The following is a 14,972-nucleotide window of genomic DNA, read 5'->3' as shown; positions in this document are numbered from 1 at the left end:
GCTTTGCAGTCTGGCACATTAACCCATGGCACCACACCTGGACTCCATGAGGGAGGTATGATTTAATTTCCATTTTGCAGTAAAGAAACAGCATTTAGGAGAATTAACTTGATTTCAGTAATTTAACCATGAAATGATTGGGACAAGAATTCAAACCGATATTTCTCTGAAACTTCAAAACCTCATGTTCTTAACTGGTAGATGAGAGGACTAGGTGCAGAAATTTGACTGTGCTTTAACTGCCTCTATATTTGGATTAAGGAGCTTTAGTAGTGTAGTGATTATGATTCAGGCTACGAACTGCAAGGTCAGCAGTTCGAAACTACCAGCTGTTCCGCTGGAGAAAGATGAGGCTTTTTGCTCCCATAAAGATTTACAGCCTTGGAAACCCTGTACAGGGTCACTATGAGTTGAAACCGACTCCACGACACATAACAACAACATATTTGGATTGATAACTGTTGTAGTTATGAGTTTGTCAACATAGACCCACCTCCTCCTCCCTATCAAACAGTTGCATGCTGTGGAAATACTTTTGTTTGTCTCCTATTCTTCCATAGTACTTGTATTCCTTATTTAATAATAACATTTATGTTTTACAACCTGCTGTCTGTCCCCATAGTCATTCAATCCTTTTATCTTTGGTGAATGCTTATTCAGGTGTGTTGACTGAATATGGCTATATTAGTTATGTTTCCTTGGTCTGCCTCCTCTCCAAAGCAGGTGTACCATACTAGATAATATGATATAAGCTGATAATGTTGAGGCTTTTTGTTTCTTTTCTGTACTGCTCTTAGGGGGACTATATTAAAGATCTTGGAAGCACTCCAGTATGTCTGACATTCAAGAAGCCACCAACCAACTCTTGGATGTGAACCTGCTTGAGAACCAGAGATTTGTGCACATGACAGAAAGTGGCCACAAATGTGAGTCTGAGCATCTCCAAGTCACTATCGGAGCTACCATACCTACTGGCTTTGAGCAAACAGCTGCAGATGAAGTGAGAGAGAAACTGAAGTCACCATGCACAATCAGCAAAGACCGGGGCAAGATATATTTTGACATTTCAGTGGAAAGTCTGGCTCAGGTTAGCATGTAACAGGATTTCTAAATTGTTCGGTTTATAATTACTTTCTAGTTACAGATACTTTTGCTTTTCTTTGCTCTACTCTAAATCAGATGATTTTAAGTTTTTACTTCATTTTCTATTAGGCACTGATTTGTAAATTTGACTCGTAGGTATGCTCTATTTTTAGAAATAGTTCTGGTATTTCCTAAGGATGAATTCACCAGAAAGAATCCTATGTGACTTATGAAGAAATTCCAAGCAAGCATCTGCTACCCGTCTTTGAATTTATTTACTTCGAAATCTAACTCTTGATCTTGGTGATGACGCACAGAATGAGAGTTTTATTGTTGTTGTTGTTGTTTTCAAATCAGTGTCAAAGAAATCTTGCACAAAAGTAATTAGGAATCACTGAAGGTAAGAGGCAAAGTTAACAGGCTGCCATCCCACTATAATAAAAGCTGAGAGATAGCTCATTAACACACAAGCCAGATGAGGGCAGATATTGTTGGGGGTTTTTAAACTGTCAGCTCCATCTCGTAATGTCTAGCTTATAGATGACACCCAGTAAATATTGGGAATGACTTGGTGAGCAGGTATTTTCCAGCTGCCATTTTAGCCAATAGAGTCCTGATGTGGCACTGCAGGATAATACACTGGACTGCAAATTCGATTTGAACCACAAGGTCAGCATTTCAAGCCCACCAGCTGCTCCTCAGAAATCCTATACAATAAGGGTTTGAGTCTGTGAGTCAGAACTGGCTCGAGGGCACTTGACAACAACAATAAATTTTAGTTAATATCCTCAGCAGATTTGTGGAGATGGGAACTACCACTATTATTTATCTCAGTAATCATTAGGCTTAGGAAGAATAAGTAATCTTCCCAGGGTCACTAAGCTAGTAGTCAAAGAGCTGGGGCTCAACCCATGAGCCTTAAGGGAAGCACAGTGAAATCCTGCTTGAGTGTTTCTCTCTTCCCCTTCCCTCTTAAATTCCTCTTGCCCACATAATGCTTCAAAGTTCTGTCTTCCTTCCCTTTCTGTTGTGGAAATATAGAAGCAGATGGATGATGAAGCAACTGGGTGGCTAAACAGATGGGAGACTGGCTGGTTTTTGTTGTTTTAATTTTAAGTAAAAATGATCAATATTCGCTTCCTTAAAACTATTGTACCTGTTGATGAGAACAAGTATATGGTTAAGAATTTCCAATAAGACCACATGTGATAAATTGCTTCTGGATTGTTTTTTTTTTAGTGATAAAATTAGCTATAAAGACACCTAACTCAGAGAATAGGAATCAGTTGCCACAAGAAAATGAATAAAACCTAGTATTTTCAGAAGTTAACCTCACATTATTTAACTGTATTTTCAAATTTAACCTCCATTAATTAACTAAGCATATTTTCTTTGTAATAGGGCCTACCTTCTACTTCCCTGGAAAGGATGGAGTTACATCATTTGACAAGCCTATTTCAGGTTTTTTGTTGTTTGTTTTGGTTTTTGCAACCTGAAATAAAAATGTCAAATGTAATTTTAGGTCTTATAATAACAATAATTAATTAAAGAAAAACTATTATACCTGATTTACATGTTTAAATGTTAGTTTGTGTTATTTAAAAGCTTTTTCAGAAATCTGTTTCAACATTTTTTTTTTCTCCCTAGGTTCATTGTTTGAGATCAGTTGATAACTTATTTGTGGTTGTTCAGGAATTTAAAGATTATCAGTTCAAAGAAACAAAGGTAAGTTATTTCAAATAAGGAAGGTGATTTTCAGTCACCTTTTCCAAAACTTATTTCCAGTTTTTAAATCTGTCATTAATATTACTGATTCTTTTTTATGATACAGATTGCTGAGAGACATTTGCTATAAAATTCAAAGAGATTTACTAACAGACCAATTGATTGACTTAACAGCCTGTTCCAAAAGATGTTCTTACAGATTAGTATAGAAAACAATCACAGTTTAAAGAAACAGAATTGTTGCACTTATTTACAGAAGATAAAAATTTTAGATTAGCCTTGCTGACGTATGTAGTTCCAAAATAGAATTGCTCCCAGACTGAAACAAAGCACAAGTGACAGGTTATGTCATCTACAAATAACACTTTCTTTCAACGTTCTGCATTTGCCCTGCTTTCTTTTCTAATTTCATTTTTTGAAATAAAGCCAAAGTACTATCTAAATAACTGTTTCAGTTGTTAGGACAACAGCTTTGTCTCCAGCTTGAATTTAGCTTCTGATTTCAAATATTCAGCTGTTGCCTAAGCTGAAGGTTGAAAATAGATTGCAATAAGATTTTAGTATTTTTCCATATTTCTTTTTGGTCAAGTTTTCAGAGTCAAATGCTTAAAAGATGTTTTTCCATCCATTGTGTTACCTATCTGGGAAATAACCTTTTTTTTTTTTTTTAATTATATACTGCCTAATGCTCTAATTTTTGTTTATTGGCAACAGGTTGGTTTCAAAAACATTTTTTTCATAAACCAATCAGACAAATTGGTCTAAACTCAGCCTAGAAACATAAAACCAAACCAAAAAGAATACAAACTGAAAACAGTTAAGAACCTTGTGACTAATAATGTAATTTTCAACACTAGTATAACCCTTCAGATTTGCTGTGATCATTGCCAACTGAATTGTTTCTCTGAAGCTAGTAAATAATAGGAGTCCTGGTGCAGTACTATAGGATAAGCACTAGACTGCTAACCACAAGGATGATGGTTCAAACCCACCAGCTGCTCCTTGGAAATCCTATACATGAAACGCTATATACATGGAAACCTATATATGAATTGGAACTGACTCGATAGCACTTAACAACAACAATATTAAATAATGGGAAGAATATTAAAAATGTTTTGCCAGTACATTTTTTGAAATTTAAATGGCCAATTTTGTCAGTGGTAAATATTGACTGTTATTTTTTAAAAAACTGTGAATTTCTACCTTAAATTCTTGCCTCTACCTTACCAGAAGACATTTTCATAAATTCTTATGTTTTTATCGTCTTAAGAATTTGTATTCTTTTGGGTGTTTTTGATCTCTAATTAGAGGTGAATTTGATTATATTGAAATGATTCTATATAAACCAGCTTCTCAGACTTGCCTTGTAAGAAACTGCAAAAGAGGTTCCTGGTAGATGTCCTAATGCTTCACTTACTTCCATTTCAAGTATTCGTTCCATTAGTCATCACTGGTTTCTTTCTGCTTGGACTTCAGTAATATACGTTGTCACCACCAGCCCCATGCGATAGGAAATATTCTATGTCTGCTGTCCAGTATGGTAGCCACTGGCCATTAGTATATGAAATGTGGCTAGTGTAACTGAAGACCTCAGTTTTTATTTAATTTGTACTTACATAGCTTCATGTGGCTAGTGGGTCTATCACCCATTTTAACATTTAATCACATATCCTGCTGCCATTTAACAAGCAGGCATTTTTCTACATATTTGATTGGTAGCAGTGATCAGCAAAAATAAAGTCCTTTCTCCCATGACTTATCTTCTGAGCCTTGATAAACAAGTGAATATGTAAACCCACTAATTTCACATATCAAAAAGTCCCCAATCATGCAGATTCCGATTCCGTGTTACCGTTACCCCATGTGTATGCAACAGAGCTACTCCATAGGGTTTTCAAGACTGACATTTTGGAAGCAGATCATCAAGCCTTTCTTTCAAGGCGCCTCTGGGTGGATTCAAACTGTCAACCTTTTAGTTAGTAACCTTTTAGTTAGTAGTTGAGCACATAATCATTTGTGCAACCCAGGGACTTCCTAACTTCAGATAACACTAAAAAATACGACAGGAAGAAAATGCCTTACAAGGAAGTCAGAACATGTCCTCAGACAAAGAGGATGTACCTTTTAAGTTGCTGTTAGGTGATGAGAAAGGAGCTAGTGGTGCGGAGAGATTAAGCGAGGGAGAGAATTTTAAAGAAAGTTTAGATTTTCTGTGTACTGTGAAAAACTTGTGGAGGGCTTTAAGCAAGGGAGAGCAATGGCTGGATTTACTTTTTAAAAAGTTGATCTCATACAATTTAGAAATTGGACAGATAGATTAGCTGGTTGTATTTTTTTTTGTAAAGATTCATTTTTTAAATTGTTCATTTGTATACTTGGTAAAAACTTTTAAATGCAAAAGGAATTCAGTCAATGAGAAGTAAATCTTCCCCCTCCTTTTTCTTTCAGCTATCTGCTTCCCCTCTGCTGAGGTAGCCACTGTGCATGTTTTCTATCTTGTTTTGTTCTTCACTGGCTTAATTTGTAAAAATCTGATTTATCAGTGAGATTTTCATCTCCTTAAGTGCAGACATTATTGTACTTACTCCCTGGTTCTACACTCCCACCTCCCCCACCATAAAGATTAGTGTTGTTTATAGCAGACTAGTGGCTTATTTGTTCAATTTGAGTGGTAAGAAATGAATGGATTTTATTCTGTCCTTTATAGGAAGAAGTTCTAAAGGATTTTGAAGACTTGGCTGGGAAGCTTCCATGGTCAAACCCTATGAAAGTGTGGAAAATTAACACAAGTTTCAAGAAAAAGAAAACAAAGCGTAAAAAAATAAATCAGAATTCAAGTAAAGATAAGACTAATAACAAACGAGAAGAGAAAACAGATGAGAGAGATGTTAAAAATGAGTTCACTAGCAATGCCTTGGATCCACATATCTTAGACTATTATGAAAACCCAGCTATTAAAGAGGAGATATCAACATTAGTAGGTGATGATCTAGCATCTTTCAAAGATGAGACTGATGGAAGCTCAAAAGAAGAAACTGACCATCAAGTGCTAAAGTTTAGAGTCACGTGCAATAGGGCAGGGGAGAAACATTGCTTTACCTCAAATGAGGCTGCAAGAGATTTTGGAGGTGCTGTTCAAGATTATTTTAAGTGGAAGGCCGATATGACCAATTTCGATGTAGAGGTAGGTACTGTCTGTTATGATTTAAGCAGGCTTCTTTAAAACTCATTGTTGTCAAGTCATTTCTGACTCAGTGACCCTATAGCACTGAGTAGAACTGCCCCATAGGGTTTCTAAGGCTGCCCTCTTTATGGGCACACGTTGTCACATCTTTCTCCTATTCAGTGACTGGTAGGTTTGAACTGCCAATCTAATATTTAGCAGCTGAGTGCTAACCACTGTACCACAAGGGCTTTTAAGGCTGTTAGAGATAGGATTTTCACACTAATTTAGTCTTGTTTTGTGCTGTGAAATCGGTTCCGACTCATAGCAAACCTGTACAGGGTTTCCAAGGCTGTAAATCTTTACGGAAGCAGCTGTAGTTTCGAACTGCTGACCTTGAGGTTCGCAGTCCGATTCATAACCACTACGCTAAATTCAGTCTTACAGACAAATAAATGGAGACCACAGTGCTAGTAAGGTGTGGCTAAGTGTGTGGGCTATGAAGCAGGAGATACAGGTACAGATTTTAATTCTGCTGTGAAAATCTGGACTGTATAGTGTTTTCTGTGCCCTTGTATCAAATTAATTCGATAATATATATTGTTGTTGTTGTTGCTATGTACCATGGAGTCGGTTCTGACTCATAGTGACCCTGCACAGGGTTTCTGAGCCTGCAAATCTTTACAGGAGCAGAAAGCCTCATCTTTCTCCCTCGGAACAGCTGGTAGTTTTGATCTGCTGACCATGAGATTACCAGCCCGATTTGTAACCCTTGTTATTGTTAGTTGTTCTTAAATGTTATTGGGTTTGTTCTGACTAATAGCAACCCTGTATAGTGTTTCCAAGGAGCAGCTGGTGGGTTTGAACTGCCAATTTTGTGTTTTGAAGTCCAGTGCTGATCCTACACCAGGAGTTCAATATGTACAGTTGTTAAGTGCCATCAAGTATATTCTGACTCACAGCGACCCTGTATAGCAGAAGTATGGAATGTCTAGCCTGCAGGCTGAAATCATTTTGGTGTGGCCCTACCAGGGCCACCACAGCTTCAGTCATCACATTGATTTGAGGTTGGTTATGTGCCATGGAGTTGGTTCCAAGTCATAACGACCCAATCAGTATATGGCTTTTGAGGCTGTAAATCTTTGTGGGAGCAACAAAGCCTTGTCTTTTCTCCCATGGAACAGCTGAGAGTTTCCAACTGCTGACCTTAAGGTTAGCAGACTAACTCATAACCACTACATATCAGAGCTCACTGTTGTTTGTTGTTAAGTGCTGTCAAGTCGGTTCTGGCCCATAGCAAGGGTTGCTATATATATAGTATAGGGTTTCCGAGGAGCGGCTGGTGAGCTTGAACTGCCAACCTTGCAGTTCAGACCTACTTTGCAGTCCAGTTTTAACTCACAGTGGCATACCAGGACTCCACCAGAGCTCATAGCAGCCTAATTTTTAAATTGATAATTTTGTATGGCCCTTGATGATGTTATAAATTTTGGCAAAAAAAAAAAAAGATTCCCCACCCTGCTGTAGAGGGTTTCCATGGAGCGGCTGGTGAGTTTGAACCACTGACTTTACAGTTCAAACGACTTTGGGGTCCAGTGTAGTGCCCCTCTATCTGAGGAGTATACATTTCAGGATCCCTAGTGTATGTTTGAAACTGCATATAGTACTGAACCCTGTATATATATGTGTGTGTGTGTGTACATACTCTTTCATGTATCTCAGAACTGCTGAGGAAATGAACAGGTTAACTAAGTAAATCGGACAAAGGTTTCTAGAAGGTAGTAAGATGGCTCAGACCAGAGCCTGGGGCCATCCTGTCTGGTTGCAGAGCCTAGCCATCTGTATCACTTACGAGCTATATGACACAGAGTAATTTTCTCATCTATTAAAAGGAAATAATCTGAGTAGCTAGCTTAGAGGGAGTGAATCTCAAATGAAATAAATGTGTAGACAGATTCTGGCATGTAAAAAAACTAAGTTATCAGCTGCTGCTGCTGCTATTAAGATCATGAAGAAGAGGTAATGGAAGTGATTTTAAGTGGAAGATATTTTTATCAGAATAGTTTATATCCAGTATTCTGTGTAAGAAACATAACCAGCATAAGAAACACATTCTACAGATATTATTTCATACAAGTGACTCAAATTAAAAATAGAAAGCAGTGTAATAGGTAATAAAGCAAAGTGGCATACTGTTAATAATTAGTGAAGGTTAGATTTAGAACTCCATTTGTGCCAGTGTTCTTGCAGCATTTTTCTATGTTTCAAATATTTTCTGATTTTTTTTTTTTTTTTTTAGTATAGTTTAAAAACTCAAATCATGGCATTCTAAAAATTTTTTAGAGATCTGGTAATGACCAACTTATAAATATACTGAATGAAGAGAAAAGAATAAAATCAATACAAAATTAAACAAGAAAATAGTATATCTTTTATCATTCCATGTACCACTTGTCTATCTGTCTGTTCTACTGTGGTGGCTTGCATGTTGCTCGAATGCTGGAAACAAAGTACCGATATACCAGCAGGGTCATCCATGGTGGACAGGTTTCAGCAGAGCTTCCAAACTAAGACTAGAAAGAGAGAGATGTTGACAACATCTCAGTGTTTAGTACTGAAAAACCATATGAATAGCAGCTGAATATTGTCTGATACAGTGCCAGAAAAATGAAAACATTGTGAATTGCACCAGAAAATTGTCAGATCTATGCTGAAAGATGAGCCTTTCAGGTTGGAAGACACTCAGAATACGATTGGGTGAGAACTGCCTCTTCAAAGTAGAGTTGACCAAAATGGCGTGAATGGAGCAAAGCTTTGGGGACCTTCATTTGTAAATGAGGCACAACTCAAAGCAAATGCAAACATCCATTAATAAACAGAACATGGAATGTACAAAATAATGAATCTAGAAAAATAGTAAGTTGTCAAAAATGAAATGGAATGCATAAAGATAGGTATCTTAGGCATTAATGAACGGAAAGGGACTGATATTGGCCATTCTGAATCTGACATTTATATAGTGTATTATGCCTGAAACAACAAATCCAAGAGGAATAGTACCACATTCAGCATCCAGAAGAACATTTCAAGATCTACTGTGAAGTGCAATGCTTTCTGTGATAGGATAAGGCATAGTGGTTACGAATTGGGCTACAAACTGCAAGGTCAGTAGTTTGAAACTACCAGCTGTTCTGTGGAAAAACGATGAGGCTTTCTGCTCCCATAAGGATTTACAGCCTCAGAAACCCTGTACAGGGTCAATATCAGTCCAGAACTGACTCCATGGCACTTAACAACAAGGAAGTCTAGTTAATACCACCATTATTCAAATTTACACAGCAACCACTAAAGCCAGTGATGATGAAATTGAAGAATTGTATCAACGTCTTCATTCTGAAATTGATCAAACATTTAATCAAGTACATTGATAATTACTGGTGATTGGAATATGAAGGTTAGAAACAAAGAGTAAGGATCAGTAGTTGGAAAATATGGTCACCAAGATAGAAATGATGCTGAAGATAACAGTGTAGAATTTTGCAAGACCAATGACTTATTCATTACAAATATGTTGTTGTTAAGTTCCGTCAAGCTGGTTCCAACCCATAGCCACCCTGTATAGGGTATCCAAGGAGCAGTTGGTGAGCTTGAACCACCAACCTTGCAGTTCAAACTTACTTTGCTGTCCAACATATTAACTCACAGCACTACACAAATATGTTAAGTAACACAAAAGGCAACTGTATTCATGGACCTCACCAAATAGAATACACAGAAATCAAATTGACTATATCTGTGGGAAAAGACTTTGGAAACACTTAATATCATCAGCCAAAACAAGGCCAGGAGAATGCTGTGGAACAGATCATCAATTGCTCATATGTAAATTTAGGCTGAGTCTTTAGAAATTTAAAACAAGAACACAGAAGCCAAAATATGACCTTGAATATATCACACCTGAATTTAGACACCATCTTAAGAATAGGTTTGATGCATTAGACACTAATGATTGAAAACTAGAAGAGTTGTGGGTTGACATTGAGAACATCATATAGGAAGAAAGCTAAAGGTCATTAAGAAGACAAGAAAGAAGGAAAAGACCAAAATGGGTGTCAGGAGAGACTCTGAAACTTGCTTGTGAGCAAAGAGAAGCTGAATCTAATGGAAGAGAAGTGAAAGAGTTGAACAGAAAATTTCAAAGGGCAATCAAAAAACCAAGAATCTAGTATTATAAAATGGAGTCCTGGTGTGGTTCTGTGGGGTAATGCGTCAGACCGCAAAGTCGTTTGAACTGCAAGGTCGGTGGTTCATGCTCACCAGCTGCTCTTTGGAAACCCTAACAGGGTCGCTATGGGTTGGAATCGACTCGATAGCACTTAACAAGTATTATAATGAAATGTGCAGAGACCTGAAGTTAGAAAACCAACATTTCTTAAGCAGAAAGGACTGAAGAAAAATTCAAATCACAATTTGCAATATTGAATGATGCAGAAAGCATCAAAAGAAGATGGAAGGAATACACAGAGTCACTGTACCAAAACGAATTGATCGGTCAATCTTCAACCATTTCAAAAGGTAGGTAGCCTATGATCATATGAACAAGAACCAGTGTTACTAAAAGAAGAAATCCAGGCTACACAGACGGCATTGATGAAAAGCAGGTTTCTAGGAAATGATGGAATACAAATTGAAATCTTTCAGCGTACTGATGCAGCACTGAAGGTGCTTTCTCATCTATGCCAAGAAATTTGGAAGACAGCTACCTGGCCACCGATCGGAAGACATCCATATTTGCATCCATTCCAAAGAGAGGTGTCCTGTGGAATACAGAAATCATCAAACAGTATCATTAGTATTACATGCAAGTAAAATTTTGTTGAAGATAATTCAAAAATGGTTGCAGCAGTGTATCAACAGACAACTTCTAGAAATTCAAGCCAGATTCAGAAGAGGACATGGAATGAGGGATATCATTGCTGATGTCAGATGGATCTTGGCTGAAAGCAGAGAATACCAGAAAGATATTTACGTGTCTTTTATTGACTATGCAAAGACTTTCGACTATCATGGGTCCACATAGTCGAAAAAATGTTAGTCGAAAAAATGTTACTCCAGAACACTTAATTGTGCTCATGAGAAACCTGTACATAGGCCAAGAGGCAGTTGTTAGAACAGAACAAGGGATACTGAATGGTTTAAAATAACGAAAGGTGTGCACCAGGGTTCTGTCCTTTCATCATATTTACTCATCTGTATGCTAAGCAAATAATCCAAGAAGCTGGACTATGAAGATTAGACTGAAGGAAGAGTCCTTAACAACGTGCGATATACATGATACAACCTTTCTTGCTGAAAGAAAAGAGGACTTAAAATACTGATGAAGATCAAAGACTACAGCTTTCTGTATGGATTGTAACTCGGTGTGAAAAGACAAAAATCCTCACAACTGGACCAATAAATAATGTGATAAATGGAGAAAATATGTAGGTTGTTAAAGACTTCATTTTATTTGTATTCTTAATCAACATACATGTAAGCAGCAGACATGAAATCAAATGAAATTACATTAGGCACATCTGCCCAAGACTAACATGTTTAAAAGCAAAGATATCAGTTTGAGCACTAAGGCACACTTGATAAAAGTCATGGTATTTTCAGTCACCTCCTATGCATGTGTAAGTTGGACAGTGAATAAGGAAGACTAGAAAAATTGCTGCATTTGAATTATGGTGTTGGAGAAGAACATTAGAAGTGCATGGACTGCCAGAAGAACAAACAAATCTGTGTTTTAAGTACAGCAGGAATGCTCCTTAGAACAAACGAGGATGGTGAGTTTGTCTTTCATACTTTGGACATATTATCAGTAGGGACCAGTGTCTGGAAAAGGACATCATGGTTGGTAGAGGTAGTAAAAAAGAGGAAGACCCCCACAAGATGGAATGGTACAGTTTCAAAGGGCAACTCAGCAATGGGCTCAAGTGTAACAACGATTGTGAGAATGGACACAACCAGGCAGTGTTTGGTTCTGGTATGCTTAGCATCACTATGAGTTGGAACCAGTTCAGTGGTACTTCACAACAACATATAATTAGATATATATGAAGTTCAAAAAACAACCAATCTAACTAGATTAGCAGTCAGAGTAATGATCACCTAGAATGGCTAGTGCTGGGAATGTTTTCTATCATGACCATGGGGGGTGGCTCCATATGTATGTGTATCAATCAAAATTCACTTGAGATTTGTGCACTTAATGTATACAAAACGCAACCTCTATAAAAAGTCTCAAAAAAAAAAAAAAAGTGCATTTTGAACAATTCTAAAACAATTTTCTCTTGCTTAAATTTATAAAAGGTTCTTTTGAATATCCATGATAATGAAATAGTTGTGGGAATTGCACTGACAGAAGAGAGTCTCCACCGAAGAAATATCACACATTTTGGACCCACAACTCTTAGATCTACTCTTGCATACGGTATGCTCAGGTAAGAGAGTGGGTTTTCCATCTATATTAAAGTGGTATCCAGTGTGAATTTTCTCTTTAAAACATTTGAATTTTTTATGAGGAGCTCTGGTAGCATAGTGGTTACGAATAGGGCTGCTAACCTCAGGGTCAGCAGTTCGAAACTACCAGCTGTTCGCTGGAGAAAGATGAGGCTTTCGGCTCCCGTAAAGATTTACAACCCTTTATAGGATCGCTATGATTGGAACCAACTCCACTGCACATAATCATCACCATACTGGAATTGGAGTCCTGGTTTGGCACTGTGGGTTAATGCACTGGACTGCAAAAGTCGGTGTGAACAGCAGAGATGGCAGTTCAAGCTCACCAGCCACTCCTTGGAAACCGTATACAGGGTCGCTATGGGTTGGAACCAACTCAACAGCACTTAAAACCACCAAACTGTAATTAAGAACTATGGTGGCATACTGAACGGTCAGCAGTTTGGACCTACCGGCCGCTATTAGAGAAAGATATGAAAACTATACTGTAGAGTCCCTGTGAGTTGGAATTGATTACGGCAGCAGATTTTGAGTTTTTTATTGGAATTTAAAGAGCCGTGGTGGTAAGGACCCCTGGTGGCCCTGCAAGATAAGCAAGCACCAGACTGCTAACCACAGGGACAGTAGTTTCTGCAAGAAAAAAAAAAAAATGAGGCTTCTGCTCCCATGAAGATTTATAGCCTTGAGAACTCTATAGAGGTTCCCTGTGATTGGGAATCAACTCCATGGCAGTGGGTTTGGGTTTTGTGGCACAGTGGTTAAGCATTCAGCTCCTAACTAAAAGGTTGGCAGTGCAAACTTAACCCCGCCACTCTGGGAGGAAGACCTAGCGATCTGCTCCTTAAATATCACAGTTTAGAAGACCTACAAAACAGTTCTTCTCTGGCAGGTGCGGTTTCTTTGAATCAGAATTGACTTGATGGCACATGATAACAACGTGTTGAAATTTAATGATAAAACATTAAATAATTTCTTTTCCATATATTCAACATTGACTTCCAGTGATCCTGAAAATATCATTGAATTACTGTTTGAATGTTCTTGATTATAAAATGAAAACAATGCCTTTCATCTGTGCTTCTTTTTGTCGGGGGAAGAATGAGGAGATAGGAGTAAAGAATGTGTGTTAGGGTTGGGACTATAGCTGTAATGGTTACGAATCGGGCTGCGAACCTTAAGGTCAGCAGTTCAAAACTATGAGCTGTTCACAGGAGAAAGATGAGGCTTTTTCTGCTCCCATGTAGATTTACAGCCTCAGAAACCCTGTACAGGGTCACTATGAGTCGCAGTTGACTCCACGGCACATAACCACCACCACCAGGCTAAGTTTAGGACTTTGTTTAGTGTTAGGGTTATGGTTAGAACTAGGATTAGTGTTTAGAGTAAGGGTTGAGCTAGGGCTAGGAGTAAGACTTGGTCTGGTTTTAGGATTATTATTGTTGTTAAATGTCACCAAGTCGGTTCTAATTCATAGTGACCCTGCATAGGGTTTCCAAGGAGTAGTTGGTGGGTTTGAACCATTGACCTTATGGTTAGCAGTCCAGTGCTTATCCTACAGCACCATACAAGGACTCCACATTTTTTAGGGTTACATTTAGGTTTAATTTTTTCTTGAAATGTATTTGATTTCCTCTTTATTTGGAAGTTCTGTAACTACATTAGTCCCTGTTTTTACTTTAAGGACTTTGTTACTGTTGTTGCAGCTGTATCTCTGGTTTTCTTATTTTCAGTTGTATTGGTCTGTTTTACTCTGCATACTTCTGTATCTGATCTGATCTAAGTGACATTGTCATGTATTTTACTTCCAGGTTGTTGTCTGCTGTGTTAGTAGTTCTCTGTCCAAAGAATTCCCTATAGTGTTTTTGTAAGGCCAACGTGCTTTTTGTTTTTTTTTTTTTTTTTTTGTTTTAAAATTTTTTTCTTCTTTTAACTTGTTTTTTTTTTAATGTTTTATTGTGAATTATATGATAATTTACATGGGAGAACATTAGTTTTACATTCATTCTATTGTATATTGTTTCATTGCCATGGTTACAGTCCCCTCCATGCATCATCAGCCAACCAAAGGGTATACCCTGCAAGTCTGCCCCCAACATCCACCCCCCTCCACCACCCCTCTCCATCCCCGCCCAGTCTTCAGCACACAGTAGCTCTCCCTCTCTGGATCTAAAGTCCCCAGCTTCTCCATCGCTCCACGTCATCTTCTCTGTCTGCATCTCATGCATCACTGCTTCTCTGGGTAGGGTCCCGCTCTCCGCTCTTCTCCGTTGATGGTCCTAGGGACCTCCGCTCCTAGACTGGAAAGTTAATCACTCCCTTCCTTACTATAAAACGTCTTACCTTTACATCTCCAACCTTCACAATCAGTCCTGATAACATTTATTCACTATTGTATCACAAGAGACCCATCTGCATTTCATTTCATCCACTCCCCCTAGGCAGATTGGATACTATTCACTGGAGATTCTGCCTTCCTCCAGGCCCCCTGGCTCTA

General features: G+C 38.0%; 1 protein-coding gene across 1 annotated transcript in view; it reads left to right on the top strand.

Moving 5' to 3' along the window:
* The first annotated feature begins 782 nt into the window (after positions 1–782).
* Positions 783–14,972, top strand: part of THUMPD3 (THUMP domain containing 3) — a 36,150-nt gene continuing 21,960 nt past the window's right edge. Inside the window, exons 1-4 of the mRNA XM_006851563.1 lie at positions 783–1,087; positions 2,731–2,808; positions 5,519–5,995; positions 12,329–12,459. Of these exons, the coding sequence (XP_006851626.1) occupies positions 833–1,087; positions 2,731–2,808; positions 5,519–5,995; positions 12,329–12,459 (941 nt within the window). The 5' untranslated portion in view covers positions 783–832. The remainder of the gene's footprint in view (positions 1,088–2,730; positions 2,809–5,518; positions 5,996–12,328; positions 12,460–14,972) is intronic.

Source organism: Chrysochloris asiatica, unplaced genomic scaffold (genome assembly GCF_000296735.1).
Source record: "Chrysochloris asiatica unplaced genomic scaffold, ChrAsi1.0 scaffold00030, whole genome shotgun sequence".
NCBI classification, from domain to species: Eukaryota; Metazoa; Chordata; class Mammalia; order Afrosoricida; family Chrysochloridae; genus Chrysochloris; species Chrysochloris asiatica.
The sequence above is the reverse complement of the archived record's forward strand: the minus strand, read 5'-3'. Positions and strand labels throughout refer to the sequence as shown.